At 45.2% G+C, this 16,023-nt stretch overlaps 2 protein-coding genes across 2 annotated transcripts; both read right to left on the bottom strand. All coding sequences in view use genetic code 11, as the record gives it.

Annotated features, from left to right (window-relative positions):
• Nucleotides 1-14: 14 nt before the first annotated feature.
• On the bottom strand, nt 15-7,998 carry EGR_11032 (hypothetical protein; the record flags this gene model as incomplete). Its single annotated transcript, XM_024500281.1, has 5 exons — nt 15-122; nt 1,285-1,406; nt 1,438-1,510; nt 6,435-6,515; nt 7,909-7,998. The coding sequence occupies 5 exons, from the start codon at nt 7,996-7,998 to the stop codon at nt 15-17; spliced, it is 474 nt and encodes a 157-aa protein (XP_024345307.1).
• A 1,401-nt stretch (nt 7,999-9,399) lies between these two features.
• On the bottom strand, nt 9,400-11,444 carry EGR_11031 (hypothetical protein; the record flags this gene model as incomplete). Its single annotated transcript, XM_024500280.1, has 3 exons — nt 9,400-9,747; nt 9,823-9,912; nt 11,247-11,444. The coding sequence occupies 3 exons, from the start codon at nt 11,442-11,444 to the stop codon at nt 9,400-9,402; spliced, it is 636 nt and encodes a 211-aa protein (XP_024345306.1).
• Nucleotides 11,445-16,023: the final 4,579 nt, after the last annotated feature.

Genomic DNA, 16,023 nt, shown 5'->3' with positions numbered 1-16,023 from the left:
CCCTTGTAAAACCGTTACCTATTGCATTTGAAAATTGAAAGTGCATCACCAAATAGTGGGTGATTTAAAATACCAATGGGTACAAAAGAAAATTGTCGGAAAAAGCAAAGTCGCGCCAACTTCTAAAAATGAAGTAATAAAAACAATATTATGGCTTCCATTTCCGGGGCATCAACTACATGGAGATCACCGTTGAAATGAATCCAAATGCCAATAGCTTCTTTGAGGAATCCAGAGTAACTTTGCCACCAATCACAGCGGAAAGGGTTGAAAAGTCGCATCTCAAAGCTACACATTGGTTAGGAAACTGATATCCATACCTTATATGTGCGATGAGAATAGAAGAGTCCTCTCCGACAACTTTCATATGACATGTATGTGGCACCGCTGCCACCGAAGTAGGTGGAAGCCGAGGTGGGCAATTGGTGATGGTAATGATGTAGTCGTTGGCATTTTTTCTCCTCAAGACGACGCAGACACTGTGTTGGTGTAAACAGAGGAAGAGGAGAAGTGGAAGAGAAGGGGTGGGGGAATTTGTGTAGAGGTGGGGGCACGATAGCAAGGTGGGGGATGGAGCTCAGTGGTGGAGCGCTCGCTATGCATGCGAGAGGCCCCGGGTTCGATCCCCGGCATCTCCAACTCACGCGTGTGGTTAGCGGTCCTCAGCCAATTTCGGCTCCTCTCCCTCCACCCCTGCAGCAGCGCTCTATGTAGTAGGCAGAAGGCGAGTCGAGGTGGCTCTTTCACCCACCTCCACCGATGTCTTAACGTAACCTGCTCCAGCCTTTATGCACACGTCGTCACTAATCTGTGTATTTACCTGCTCGTGTTAACACTGCAGACGGACAATACACTCTGCACAATCGTGCGCTCTTCTCCCACTGTGGTAGAACAGGCTTGCAGCATAAGGCGGGTAGATGAAAGGCGGGCGGGTGATTGAGTAGGTGGAGATGTAAGTGCTTTACAGGCAGAAGGTTCCCGGTTGGAATCCGGGTCGAGTCACTTTCCCCCTTCTTCACTCCCACTGGCCACAATAGTCTGCTCTATCACTCAGTGCGTCAAGTGTATCAGTGAAGTAAAATGACAGTTGGTGACGAGTCATTTATTGAGGTGGGGCGGGTGCCAAATGGTTGACGGCACTTGCCCTCGGAGAGAATCGAACTGTCGACCCCTGGTCTACGAGACCGGTGCTCTAATCGCTAAGCTACGAAGGCACCGAGCGTCTTCCCACCTTCGCATTCCGCCCTGTTGCCTCCCCTTCAACAAGACACCCTACCACTTTACCATATCACCGCCCGCGTCTGCACTTGCTTTGGTTTGTTGTAATGCACTCCCCACTTCGCATTTTCCATAAACATCGTTCTCTCGCGTGTGCTCAAGGTCTCTTGCCCTTGTAAAACCGTTACCTATTGCATTTGAAAATTGAAAGTGCATCACCAAATAGTGGGTGATTTAAAATACCAATGGGTACAAAAGAAAATTGTCGGAAAAAGCAAAGTCGCGCCAACTTCTAAAAATGAAGTAATAAAAACAATATTATGGCTTCCATTTCCGGGGCATCAACTACATGGAGATCACCGTTGAAATGAATCCAAATGCCAATAGCTTCTTTGAGGAATCCAGAGTAACTTTGCCACCAATCACAGCGGAAAGGGTTGAAAAGTCGCATCTCAAAGCTACACATTGGTTAGGAAACTGATATCCATACCTTATATGTGCGATGAGAATAGAAGAGTCCTCTCCGACAACTTTCATATGACATGTATGTGGCACCGCTGCCACCGAAGTAGGTGGAAGCCGAGGTGGGCAATTGGTGATGGTAATGATGTAGTCGTTGGCATTTTTTCTCCTCAAGACGACGCAGACACTGTGTTGGTGTAAACAGAGGAAGAGGAGAAGTGGAAGAGAAGGGGTGGGGGAATTTGTGTAGAGGTGGGGGCACGATAGCAAGGTGGGGGATGGAGCTCAGTGGTGGAGCGCTCGCTATGCATGCGAGAGGCCCCGGGTTCGATCCCCGGCATCTCCAACTCACGCGTGTGGTTAGCGGTCCTCAGCCAATTTCGGCTCCTCTCCCTCCACCCCTGCAGCAGCGCTCTATGTAGTAGGCAGAAGGCGAGTCGAGGTGGCTCTTTCACCCACCTCCACCGATGTCTTAACGTAACCTGCTCCAGCCTTTATGCACACGTCGTCACTAATCTGTGTATTTACCTGCTCGTGTTAACACTGCAGACGGACAATACACTCTGCACAATCGTGCGCTCTTCTCCCACTGTGGTAGAACAGGCTTGCAGCATAAGGCGGGTAGATGAAAGGCGGGCGGGTGATTGAGTAGGTGGAGATGTAAGTGCTTTACAGGCAGAAGGTTCCCGGTTGGAATCCGGGTCGAGTCACTTTCCCCCTTCTTCACTCCCACTGGCCACAATAGTCTGCTCTATCACTCAGTGCGTCAAGTGTATCAGTGAAGTAAAATGACAGTTGGTGACGAGTCATTTATTGAGGTGGGGCGGGTGCCAAATGGTTGACGGCACTTGCCCTCGGAGAGAATCGAACTGTCGACCCCTGGTCTACGAGACCGGTGCTCTAATCGCTAAGCTACGAAGGCACCGAGCGTCTTCCCACCTTCGCATTCCGCCCTGTTGCCTCCCCTTCAACAAGACACCCTACCACTTTACCATATCACCGCCCGCGTCTGCACTTGCTTTGGTTTGTTGTAATGCACTCCCCACTTCGCATTTTCCATAAACATCGTTCTCTCGCGTGTGCTCAAGGTCTCTTGGATGATTTGAATGCCAAAGGCAGCAGGTGATTCACGCTTCGTCTTTTTTCCATGTGTGTAGGGTGTAAGTAACCTTTGATTTCAATTGTAATCACAAGTTGATGTGTGTGTGTGGCAAAGTGGCCACAACGCTACTACCCCAGACAGCCTGTCTGGACAACAGCTACTCCTATTGGCTGTCGTGTCAAGTTAAGTCACTGTGTGACTGATGGCCTGCAGGTAAGTGCTGTGCACATCAGGATACAAGGGGTGTGCTGGTATAGAGTAGGAGCCCAAGAAGCCTTCTAAACACGTAGAAGACAGATGCGCAATTAATTATGCGACATTACAGTTCTGGTGGCCATCCGGCTAAACGTTTGACAGACGACCAGATCATGGTTTGGATGCACAGCGCTCTGGGTTATGGGCTGGGTACGACTAAAGGGGCCAATCCGCTAACACTGTCCATCCAACTCTCCCTAAATATCAGGCTGTTCTGCAGCCTGCCAGCCTGACTACCTCAAGCCAAATGACACAGCATTTGGAAGAGCTACACCAATCACACCAAGTCGTGGTGTGTGTGTGGCTGACACTGTGCCTGTTTGTTTTTACTGCCGGTGTTGATAGAGCTGGACCCCAGGACCTCTTATTTCTTCCAGTCCACTCTTTACACCTGCTTCATCCACATATGCACACGTACAAAGTGACACACACTTCCCACCATCAGCAGGGCTATTGTGGACACGTGTACGTCTTTGTGTCGTATTAATGCTTCTCTTTGTTATGTAATGATGGTGGTGATGATAAGTGGAAGGAGGGAGGGAGGGAGGGAGGGAGGTATGTGGTGGTTGGGTAGGAATAGATGGGAAAGAGCAGTGGCAAGTGAGGGCGAATGTGGGGTGGGCAAGGCATGGCAAGGGCGGGAGGGTTGTGGTGTGAGCGGAAGTGGTGTCGCCCTGATGGTTTAGCGGTTAGGATTCCTGGCTCTCACCCAGGCGGCTCGGTTCAACTCCCCGTCAGCGAGCGGGCCTGTGCCACTATCACGTTAGCTACTTGCGTGGCTGAAGATGTTTGACTGTAGGAGGAGGAGGTTAAAGGAAGACGATTTTATGCCTATTTTTTGCTATGGAGAACATACTATACAAAGATCCTATATGAACACGCATTATGTGATTGTGGTAAATACGGAATGCCATCTGATGGACATGTCATGCAAATGCGACGTCATGTCGAATCTGAGTAGGGAATGCGAAACAGGAAAGCTTCCCCATTTGCGGGATCCTAGAATAAGTGTTTTCTTCACCAAAGTAGCTACAAATTTGAGTAAATCTCGTTAAACCTATTCCTCTATTCTTAATTTCCTCCCTCCATCATCTTTATGACCTGTAAATGGAACAACTGTTTGCAATTGTGTAGAAATTATAATAGTATGCAACTACATGCCATTTATTTTTAGGCTGCTTTGTTTTTAAATATACAACAATTATACCTGAGCATCGTTTCGTCTCCACTGAATTTAGCATTTAAGCTGTGGCCCGGATGCAAGTGTGGAGGAGTAAGAGGAGTAGGGGGTGGGTAGGTAGGTGACAGAGGGCGCTCATTCATGGTCTAGCGGTTGGAATTCCTGGTTTGACCCTGGCGGCCCGGGTTCAATTGCGCTACCTGCATTTTAAAAGAAACGTCTGAACAAAAGAAGCACAAGATTTGCAAGATTATTTAAGTTCTTAGGAAAAATTCACGTGTCTCATCTTATCAGAAGTGGCCATAAATGGATGTCCATAACATACATGTTGAAAAGAAGTTATTTGCAGGGGTATTCTTGATTGCCAAATACAATAGTCATACACATTACCACCTCAAACCGTGCCGCAATTGCGGCCGTGCAAATCTGCCTTTGATTTTTGGAGAGTCCATTGACCTGATTACTAAAGTTACCACTTAAATTCTTAGTTTAGAAAAACAAAGTGAACAATGTCTAATTGCAGTCAATTACACTCTCACGTTACCACATCTCGACCAATTCACCTTGTCACACGTCGGGAAGAAAACCCACACCACTTCGAGTGCTCTTAACTCATAGCTGCCAATTTACGAACAGGCGTCCTTTCACTAACTACTCATAAGCAGCGTCAATTTTTTCCAAAGGTATTTAAGCTGCAGGAACCAAAATTACTTGCGGTTAACATGGAACAATTTCTTTGCCATGTGACAGGTAAAACAGGCAGTGTTTCGCTTTAAATAAACATTCCACTAATGTATTATAGTTAGGAGGTTATGGATGCGAAATTATTCCGAATGACTTAAGCAAAAGTATAATCGTACTTTGTTGTCGTCATTTTTATTAAAACGGGTAGAGGATCTTTGGGATTTTTCTGGAAGGATAGTGTATACATCTGCCAAATACAGACAATGCTGTGAGAGCATTGGTATGGTATGAGGCACTAAGTGAGACTACACCATTTACAGTCGAAGCCGGACCAACTGCTTGGTAGGTTGTCACGAAGCCTAACGTCATTTTCTCCTCCCTGCGCCACGGACAAGCACCCACATCTACCTTCATATTCCTACCTCTCCATCCAAATCCACTTCTTTCTTGTGTGCCTCTTTATTAGCACCTCTCTACCTTACTGCCTGTGCACCATTTCTGTTTACCTGTCTACCCGTCTGTCTATCTCCGTCTACCTGTCCCTCCGCCCCCACCTCAGATTGTGGTCACTCCCTCACACTCACGCACACAGTCACCCATGTATACACCATTTCAATCCAAGTGTTTTTTAATATGCTTGAATTTTGCTGATCGTATAACACACAGGGTACGACAACATACAGCAGGACTGTGCTCCAAAAGGTGTGGCTCTCGGCATGCAACGCGTTGAAGGTTGCCATTCAGTGCGTGAGCACCGTATGTGTTGTACTGCCCCACTCACAGATTCCTCTGCGCATCAAACGGTGGTCATGAGGTGCGACACAGCGTGGTGACCCACGTACAGAATTGCACATCCATGGTGTGCTGCGAAGGCAGCCAGCATCTTTGGGTTTTACCCGCTGTGTGAGATGTGCCGTGTGCTATACCATCAGCATTGAGATGAGTAAATAAATAAGTAAAAAAGTTTTGTGGGTAGCGATCCTATTGATCTTGTGGGTGTCAATGTCGGTGTGGAATGACATAGAGCTCGTGGGTGAGTGCCAAGCGGCAAGTGGTTGGGGTCAAGTTAAACGGTGAAGCGAAAGAGTAAAAGGAAGTGATGATGATAGCAAAGGGGTCAGCTTGTCCGGAGTAGCGAGTGACAGTTGGGAGAGAGGAGCATTTTGACAAGGGCTTGCCACATTGAAAAATGGAAGAATGAGTAGATGAGCGTGCAGATGTTTCTTCTTCTTGGTGTATATCAGTGCCGCAACCTTCAACACTACTGCCGTTATTCCGACGCAGAGATGCATGTGAGGCATACTACTTGTGGTGGTTATAAGCTAGTTAGGTAAGCACATCCACTACTACCACCACCTCACAGGCGACATATCCTCTGCTAATGGTGGTAGCAAATACCCGTGCTTCTTAAAACAGGTGGTACACCTTCCTATTTTGAGTGCTGCACATCTACAGACATGCAATCCCTATGTATACGGTGTTTGCAAAGAACAGCGAATTAAACGATGATTACAGACAGTGAAACATTCTTACTTTGCTTTGGAAAGACAAGCTGTTGCCGCATACTCTTTCTAGCAAATCACTGAAATCCACACATTTTAGCATGATGCATTGCTGAAAATGTGGAACTTATCCACCCGGAATCTGTAACTGCAATTTGAGCTATCCTTTCAAAATGTAAGGTGTTTGATGTCATCGACGATGGCGCTTTGATTTTGAGTGGAGAGTGATAGAACCGGATTGGCACAAAAGCCAATGCTGATTGGAGTTTGGTGGGACAGGTGAACTTCTATTCCTGATCGCACCTTATTTTACATTTGCATTCGCCAATGGGTTCTGTCATCTTGCAGTAGACACAATTCTCTCTTCCAAATTCCTTTTTACTTCAATAGTTTCCTCTGCTACCTTGGGGTTTTAGTTTGTTCGTTTGACCCCGTGTAACTTCATTTATCGTGAAATCGCATCAAGTTTTCACATCATGAACAGAAGTTACTGATTTTATTTCACTGTCAAGTGCAATTTCCACGAATTTCGAAGTCGAATCAATGCAATTGAGGAAGTGCGAACTAGGGAAGCAGCACTATCAGGCACCTGTGTCACTTCCGTGGATCATTTTGCAGTGCATCTCAACTGCTTATTCTTGTGTGGAAATGTAAAATGCACATAGTCATTACCGACACATCAAAATAAAGTGCCACCAATGTCAATTATCTGCCATTGTGTAGAAACTGTGATGATCTTTTCTGCATTTCAATACTTTAACGTTACTGGTAACAAATGCCGTGGGATGTGAGACACTTTTATAGGAAAACTGTTTAATTTTTGCAACTCTTTTTGATTCCTTATCACCACATCACATGTTAACATGGTGCAATCTGTCGGTTGTTTAACACTCGGTTTTATTAAAGGGGCACTTTGTGTCTCAGCCCTCACACCCTCGTCCGGTGAGCTGACATCCAGGACATGCCAGTAGCCCGAGCCACTCTACGTCAAACACGTTTGCATCTATGTACATTCTGTCACAATATCATGCCTTCCTTCGTCTTTTTTGCCGATGCCTTACAGCACTATATTGGAGGCAGCAGAAATTTAACCCGTCCCAACGGGACAACATTTCTGAGTTCTACTGCTTGTTGCCTCACCTCAGCGTGACGGACGAAGTGTTTACACTGTGGATGGGAGGACTAATGACGACTCCAAGTAGGGAAGCTGTGAATGACATCTGTCTTAGGTAACTACCCCAGTCCCGTCTTCTTCAGAAAAGCCAATGACAATAAAAGTGACACTAGTGGCGAACAAGTAGAAACAATTTCGGTGTAGAGTTGTCCATCGCACCAGTATGAAGGCATTAACAAGGCGAAGTCGCGATACCTCCTGCACTTCTCTATTAGCTGGATAGAACCCAGATAATCTCGACTGGCCAGCACTGAAGTGAGAAAGGTGATGAGTGAAAACATAAGCGGAACAAATTCTCTGCGTAACTACCCTAAATAACTTTCTTCCTTACATTAATTACTTTCATCTCCAGTGCTCCTTCGTTTGCCGTAGATATGCGTGATGGGAAGCACAATTCACCCTCCTCCAATCCACTTCGCATACAGGACGAAATTGCAGATCTAGCTGAATTGCCATAGAGGATCGGTGACGATGCAACCGGGTATCATCTGGGTTGCGTAGAGATTGGATGAGTGGCGCGGCTGGCTCGTGAATGTTTGTCTTGCAGTACTAATTGCATTGAGATGTATGAAGAGAGAGGTTGTGGAAGGGTAGTGCCATGACGACGCTGTAAATAATTGAGGGAAATGGTATACACTGTTTGTTTAAGTATCAATTTTACTAGGGGACTACTTCTGTGTCTCGGTCTTTGTACCTTCGACGGGTGCGCTAGCATCAGGAGTGTGAAGGCAGCCCCAACCCCTTTCGTACATTCCCTGTAGTCATATTCTGCCCATGCATTGTGTCTTTTTCGTCCGCAGGACATATTCGGGGCGTGTGTAGTTTTAACTTATTTATTGAACTTTTTCTTTTCAATTGCATTCAAGGCAGTAACTTAAGAATCATTTTGTGGAAATGATTTGTATCTTCTAAGTATGTTAGGTGGCATAGTCTCCTGTATTACTTCAAAATGGACCACAGTTTAGGATTTATTACCACTTCTAATTATGTGATATTTTCTCGCATTGGCAAGACGCTACACCCCTTCGTGACATTAATGAGTAGGTTAATGAACTCACATTAAAATTGTCATTTGATAGCTCATTTCTGCTCACACCATCACCCGAATAGCCTCAGTGTTCTAATTTACTCCAAATTTTGTCCGGACGAAGCATTACATTTGCATTCAAAATAGAGTTCAGTAAATTTCCTGATTACAACCCAATCCTTTGGATATGTGCATTACTAAAGAAGTTGTTATGATGAAGGCAATTCTGCAGCGTCAGATCACAAAGATCGGTGAACTTATCGAATCAGTTACTCGGATTTGGAGAGAGTGGTTACGCTGTTAGCAGAAAGGGTTTCTGTACTTGCAACGTAATGAATGGATGGAGGAGGATTGAGGCATCAGCTCGATCGGGTTGCTGTCTGACTTCATTCCGGGGTGTGGTGGAGTGTCTCCCCAGAAATCGTTAGAAAGAGGCGTAAATGGTGTCTCGCGATGGAGTGGAAAATAGATTGCCATCCTTCTACTCAAGTCGCATCTATGATCCCCATTTACTCAACCCACCCTCCTGCATTCAATCAGCATTCATGCATCCAACCGTTCCGTGTTCACTCATTTGTCTTGCATTCACCCATCCATTTATTCCTCCATCCATCCCTCAATCCCGCAATCTGATCCGCATTTATTCATCGCATAGGCGGCATTCATTCCTCCTCCAATTTGTGTGCCTTCATGCATCAAATAGTCATCCAACAAAATTGTTCTTCCCCTGCACTCACATCCTTCAAGCCGTTCACTCCTTCACCATGCTTACCTGTAGCAAACAATTCGGAATACTCAATACTCCCAATACTCAGTTTGACTCTGTGGAGGCAGCCTGTACACGTCATTCTTGGAATTCGTCTTTCCAAATGCCTTTGGCCTTTTCTCCACACCGCATTCCTCTCTTCCTGCATCAAGCCATTTGGAAATCACTTTAAATTTGGTTTCCTCACTCATGCCACCTTGGCGTTTCCTGTCCAGTAGGACCTCAAAGTACTCCGCTGTTGCGTGCATCAGCATCTCACCTCGCAAGCATAGATTTTCAAAATGCCTCACAATCGGTGGAAGACACGATTCCATTAATTGACGATTTTGCATCACATTGGCAACTGACCACACCTCTGCCAAGTAGTCGAGAGAAGTCTTTCAGACAACCAGTTGTAACTCTCAGAAAATCTTTGCCTACCTCGTTCTTAGAAAATCCACACACCATTCAACAATGGTGGCGAAGCCAAGATTGTGCGCCGAAATTGCGATGCTGCCCGTGTCCGAGTAGTTGATGGCAACCTGGACAATGATGAAACGAGGCTAACAATGGAGAAAAAATCTGCTGAATACACGCTAGTCCTTAGCATATGTGCATTACCTAAATATTTGTTTTGAAGACCTTCCTTTAACAGAATTTGTCTACTCGAATAAACAAAAGTCCAATCAGACGCATGCAATACCTGTTTCGGATATGAAGCGTTTCTTCAAGGCACTAATGCGTATAAGCAAGCTTCAACGTGGTAGTTTTAGGGAACAGCTTGATGTAATGTGAAAGAGGGAAGAGACTGTCTCATTATGTGTTTAAAAATTTACTTGTGTATTTGAACTGAACATATACAAACTCCGCATCAAACCCTCAGTAGCACTGAGTTGTCGTTTGCTAGGAGAGGAAGTAATTGACACGAGTTTGATCAGTCACCGCCACAGTGCTCATTTCAGCCTTCGATAAATCATTCAACTAACACTAGGGGAAGTAGTTGGCATTCATAGGCCATGACTGACATTCATATTGCCCCAATTGGATAGCAACTGCTGAAATTATAATGGCAGAGGTATGGTGCATGCTACAATCTCAAAGTGTATTCATCGACTTCCACCACCTACAGGGCAACTTCACTGATGGCATTTGCCGACAATTTGCTGGTGTTGGCATTCACTTAACCTCCCTCAGCAATGCACATCCGTACTCTACTGGATCAACTTCTTATTTCGGTACGCACAGGGGCATTGGATACGCCTCATGATTGTATCGAATTCAAGATTGTAGCGTAGACCAAATGAATCGCTTATTCCAGCACAGGAGAGTATTCGTCGCATCATTCTTGAGTGTACAACCCCATCCGCCTTAGTGTTGAGTAAAGTAATTACAACTGGACACTGTATGTAATGTACTAAGGATGTTTCATACAGTGCCAATTCTATTCATTCTAGTATCTTACACTCTCTCCATGCTTGCAGCCAGATGCCAAGGCATTGACCTGGAAGTAATAAGTCCTCTTTCGCCTTTGCCTTGATGGGCTTTATCATATCGAGTGATGATGCACAATTGTTAACGAGGTGGTAATAAAAGCAATCAAATGCGGCGCCGAGTAGTTGCAAGTAGGTGTTTGGCCGGCAGCTGAAATGCTTGTCATTATTGGCCCTTCCACTTTGTTTTGTGAGTTTTTTTGTCAGCAACATCTAGTTTCCTCCACAATGATAAAGGAATGATTAAATGTGTATTCGAGTTGGCAAAATGGCCAGTAAGAGACAAAAACCTAAACAGAGTGAATTTAGAAATTTGAATGTGGAAAATTTGAGATCTAAACACTAGCTGTTTGCATAGATCAATTATGCTGATACCTAGCAATTGGCAGAACTAGTCGCACACACACCTGCACTTTCCTCTGTATCCCGGTGCCGATGGCAAAGGATGTGTCAGCGGTGGGATTTGAACCCACGCCCTCATCGGAGGACCAGAATTCCCAGAATGTGCATTCACTTGAGTCTGACGCCTTAGACCAACACCACATCTCAACCCCCTCTGTCTCGCATCGTCCCGTCTTGACTGGCCTCGTCTCCCAATGCTCCATCACCTCAAATATCACACACAATATAGCCCCATCTCATTGCTACCACCGGCTACTTTCTTGTCTTCATCTTCCCTATTTGTCCCTCTTTGCCGTTTAACATGATATCACCCACCCCTCAAATGGCACTCACCCACAAACACTACGTCAACTCCCACCGACAATAAAAGTAGTATAATTTTAACATTTCCTCATGTCAAACATTGTATCGCTTATTCCTCTCACTTGCTTCATGATGACAAATACGGACTTACAAAACCCTACTCCATAGCACACACTACCTCTCACACAACAGGCGGAAACCCACAGACGCTGACTGCCCTAGCATCTTGCAATAACGATTGTATTCAGTACCTGAGTCGCCACGATGTGTCTCACCTCATGATCCGGTGAGATAGGATGCACGCGGCAGCCTCGCAGCATATCACAATGTTTTACACTGACGAGAAACCATGTCAAAACATAATCTCACTCCGTGGCAGTCTGACATACCCTGCTATTCTTTCGAAATGTGGTTAAGGTGGTTATTTATTAAAAGTGAGATGATGGTTCGGGACCTTAGTTTAAACGGGTCACGTTCAGGTGGCATTAATCCACAAATTTGGCTGTCGTTGTCTTAATTCTAATAATTAGATTTCTTGCAATTGTTAAATGTGCTATCTCGCTTCTTCTTCCTCATTGTTTGCAAAAGTAAGGTATGTTCTCGCAGATTTCGGTGCGAGCTTTTGTTTGCAATTCCTCTCCACTTTTATTGTGTGTGCAGTCATGAAACGGTGATGTCAGTGAAGACGACAGACAGACACGAAATAGTTTGCATCAGCAGTGGTTTGGTTGAGAAGGTATTTTACATTCGGAGCTCCTTCGATGCTGCTGCAGAACGCTCATTCTCGTGTGATAGAAAAGAACGCTAAGCGGATCCGATGAATTGAAACCCATGTACTTACAACTTGTATAGCCGAGGTAACTGGAAGAGCATACTCATACGCATAGATATATGATTTTACCGGAGGCTATCATCCTCTGCTTATGCGTTCTTTGTATACAGAGTCAGTTAATCACGTAAAAATGTGCAGGTAACACCGATTTATAATTGGCATTGCATACCCGATTCTGCTTTCTCCGTTAAGAATGTTATTCCTTACTGTAAAGAGAGACAGTGTACTGCTGCATTAAGAGTAATAGGAATATGGTGCATGCGACAATCGCAAAGTGGAATTTGTGTCTTCTACTACCTAAGTGGCAACTCCGTTGACGATATTTGCCAAAATTTGGCTGCGTTAACCAGCATGCTCTCACCCAATCATTTCATCCATTTCTTCTTTCTAAAACATCAGGGTTTTCGCCACACTTGATGATTGCAACAAATGCAAGGCTTGGGTGTAGACTAGGGTAATCGCCATTCCCAATCCTCGTCTCATCACACTTGGGCTCATTTGTGCATCCGCCTCTGTGCTGAGTAATTGCATGTTAAGAACAATGTACTCAGGAGTGTCTTCTGCATTGCCCATTCCATTCATTTTACTACCTAGCTTTTACTGATCCGCACGTTCAGAGAGACGCCGCCTTATTCGTTTGAAGCAACTTGATGCTCTTCTGAGCTCCGACTTAATGTGCATCAAATAATTGCCTCACGGACCCTGCACTTCACCCTGATACTCCTTCTCTGATTGCGTCACTATGTACAACTGCTTCTTTTGGAAATACATATGGAGTGATTAATAATGCTCTTCCTTTCAAGGCAAGAAGCATGAAGTGACGACCTGTCATCTAACGAATGTAAACATTTACATGTGCGACTAATTTGACTCCCCCTCCAACTTGAGGCAGTTTACGTGAGACGGTGATGCACATCAATTTACAAAGTCAGAGGACAATTAAAATGAGGGAGAGACAGCAGAAGTAGCCTACGTGGTGTGGAGGAGAAATCGGCTGCCTCCTAGGTAGAAGATTGTGGACTGAAGTCCCCTCGCCAGTGTTTCGTTAGATATAATGCAGTGGTTCATGCCCACCCCTTCAGCCGCGCCAGTCAGTATTGTGGGCAAGCACGCGGGCTGGAGTGCGCACGACCACACGAGGGATGCATGCAGGCATGCGAGCCTCACCTCAGTCACTAGATCCCACGCAATGCATTCGAGGTTAAAAATCGCGTCTAGAGGGAGATTCTTATTCACAACCTTCAGATGAGGAGACTGAATCTCTAACCACCTACTCTACCCGGATGACCCATCGTCGATCCATGGTCAGTCATACATGCCCCTCGACCTCACCCACTTCTCAGGCCTCATGGCGCTCATGAGCATACATGCGAGTAGCTGCCATGGCATGCTACAGGATGCCGAATGAGTGAACTTACAAAGCTGACGCAGCGTAGCATTTAAAGAGGCGGTTGTGTCACAACTTGCACGTCATAATCCACTGAAAAATGACCTCGAACAGTCGGAATTCAGAGCCAACCGCGCTAACGACAGGACCCACCGCGGAACCGCCAAGAATGGCAATTACTAATGAATCGCCCCTCCGTTGCTCCACGGCTCAACCGAAAGCAGAGAGCAGTGCATTGCAAGTAGCTAAGTGGAGTGTTGTTCAGTGCAGTTCATCACTCATTGCCTCTGGTGTTGAGGGGCAGTATATATACTGAAGTGGATCCTCCTCAGCTTCGTCCATTCTGCAGGATATTTTATTATTACCATTCCTCCGAACTATTGAAATACGTAATCAGTGTGATGTGGCCAATTCCTTACTTCTGTACTACCGCTAAGCCGGAAGTGTGTTCAACTGTCTCCCAATTATCAACTTTGCTTCCTGCATTTTAAAAGGAACGTCTGAACAGTTAGGGCGTCACTGATGAGGTATAGCAATAGTAAGGTAAGTAAAGTAAGATACTACAAGATTTGCAAGATTATTGAAGTTCTCGTTAGCTCATCATTTGTTCACTGTGATTAGAAGTGACTGGATAAAAGCTGTTCATACAAATGATGCTACTCTGTCTCCAAGCAAAGTGCCCAAATATACTACCACCATGGACTATGCCACAATTATGTCCGTGTAATTCTACCTCAGATTCTGGCCAGTCCATTGACCTGTTTGCATATTGCTAAATGAAGTCATTCTTTCCCAAGACACAATGCTCCTGGTAGTTTTGCAACCACTACTTTGATGAAACGGTAGGGAACATTTGTCCATATCAAACTGCCCCTCATGTCTGCCCATCTTCCGTCACGGATTCGAAGCAACATTCAACTAGCCTTTTCGTACCATGAGAGGGTACTATTATTGCAGCCTACACCACACAGGCTGAAATGCTGCAAATCTGCTGATCAACGCAATTGATGAAGGGCTTTCACTGCCTCCTTACTTGTCAGCTAATGCAGTCAGACACTAAGCCTATTCAGCTTGTTAAAACTTTGACACGCGAGTGCGGGGAGCAAAACTCAACTGCTTTCAGTAGTGTAATCAAGTCATCGCATCAGCACTTTGTCCATGTAAAACTGCCAGAATGTGGATCAACAACGAACATGCAGTAAGTAAGGCGAGCAAAGCAGGTTGACAAATAAGCACGGATATTTCTTGTTATGGTAAAATGTTAGCAGCTAGGCACGAAATCCTGGAGAACGCGCATCGCCTTCCTCCTTCTGTCTCTCACCTCACCTCGACTTAAGACAATACCTCTTCAAACTAACTTTTCCGCTTAGAAGAACAAGGTAAAATGTCTGTTTCCCAATCAACTGTACCCTTACAGCACCACATATCTTGACCAATTTACCATGTTATCCGTCAGGAAGGGAATCCCAGCCAATTAGTATGTTGTTCGTTCAAATATGACAATTTACTAACATACATCCTCCTACTGACAGCTCAAAAGCAGCACTATTATTTTCAATGATGTGTAGTTTGAAGAAACCAACAGTTCCTCTGGTCAAATCAAAGCATTTTCTTCTCGGCATGACAAGTAATACAAGCGAAATTCCACTCCGAAATGATATACGATTGATATATTTTAATTGTGAAAGTTCAGATGCAAAATAATTCTAAAGTATTCAGGCGAAAGGCACGTGGTCTTTGTTGTCGAAAGGGTTGAAGAGAGTCCTATGGGTTTCCCTGGAAGGATAATTTGTATTGGTCTAATAAGTACACTTCTGTGACTGTTGCACTGAGTGCTGCTGAGTGTCAATTCAATGGATGAAATTTATACCGTCGAAAGTTTTTGATCACGCCTATTCAGGTGTTAGTCTCACATAAAGTTTTACACGCATCTTACGGGTCTAGCATAATCTTTTAAAATGCATCTACTTCCACGTCCAATTCACTGCATGGCGCACCCAACACCCGCTGCCCTAAGAAAGTAGGTTTCCTTTAGGTAGCAGAGCAAGTGGTGCTATCTATTTTGGTAATTACATCCTTGTTGCGCCACCTAGTTTATTGAAGGAATTGCAATATGGATATTGTAGCTAGTCTGCCAAGGGAGGCGCGTTGGGTACCCGCAAGTTTATACTGTGCAGTCGCCTGAAACGGAAGGTAGGATAATCAAGTGTCCGCCTGCCTCCTCCATCTGTTGAATGGGCAGTGTGCTCGAATAGTGTGC

This window comes from Echinococcus granulosus (genome assembly GCF_000524195.1).
Source record: "Echinococcus granulosus chromosome Unknown EG_S00336, whole genome shotgun sequence".
Lineage (NCBI taxonomy): Eukaryota > Metazoa > Platyhelminthes > Cestoda > Cyclophyllidea > Taeniidae > Echinococcus > Echinococcus granulosus.
The sequence above is the reverse complement of the archived record's forward strand: the minus strand, read 5'-3'. Positions and strand labels throughout refer to the sequence as shown.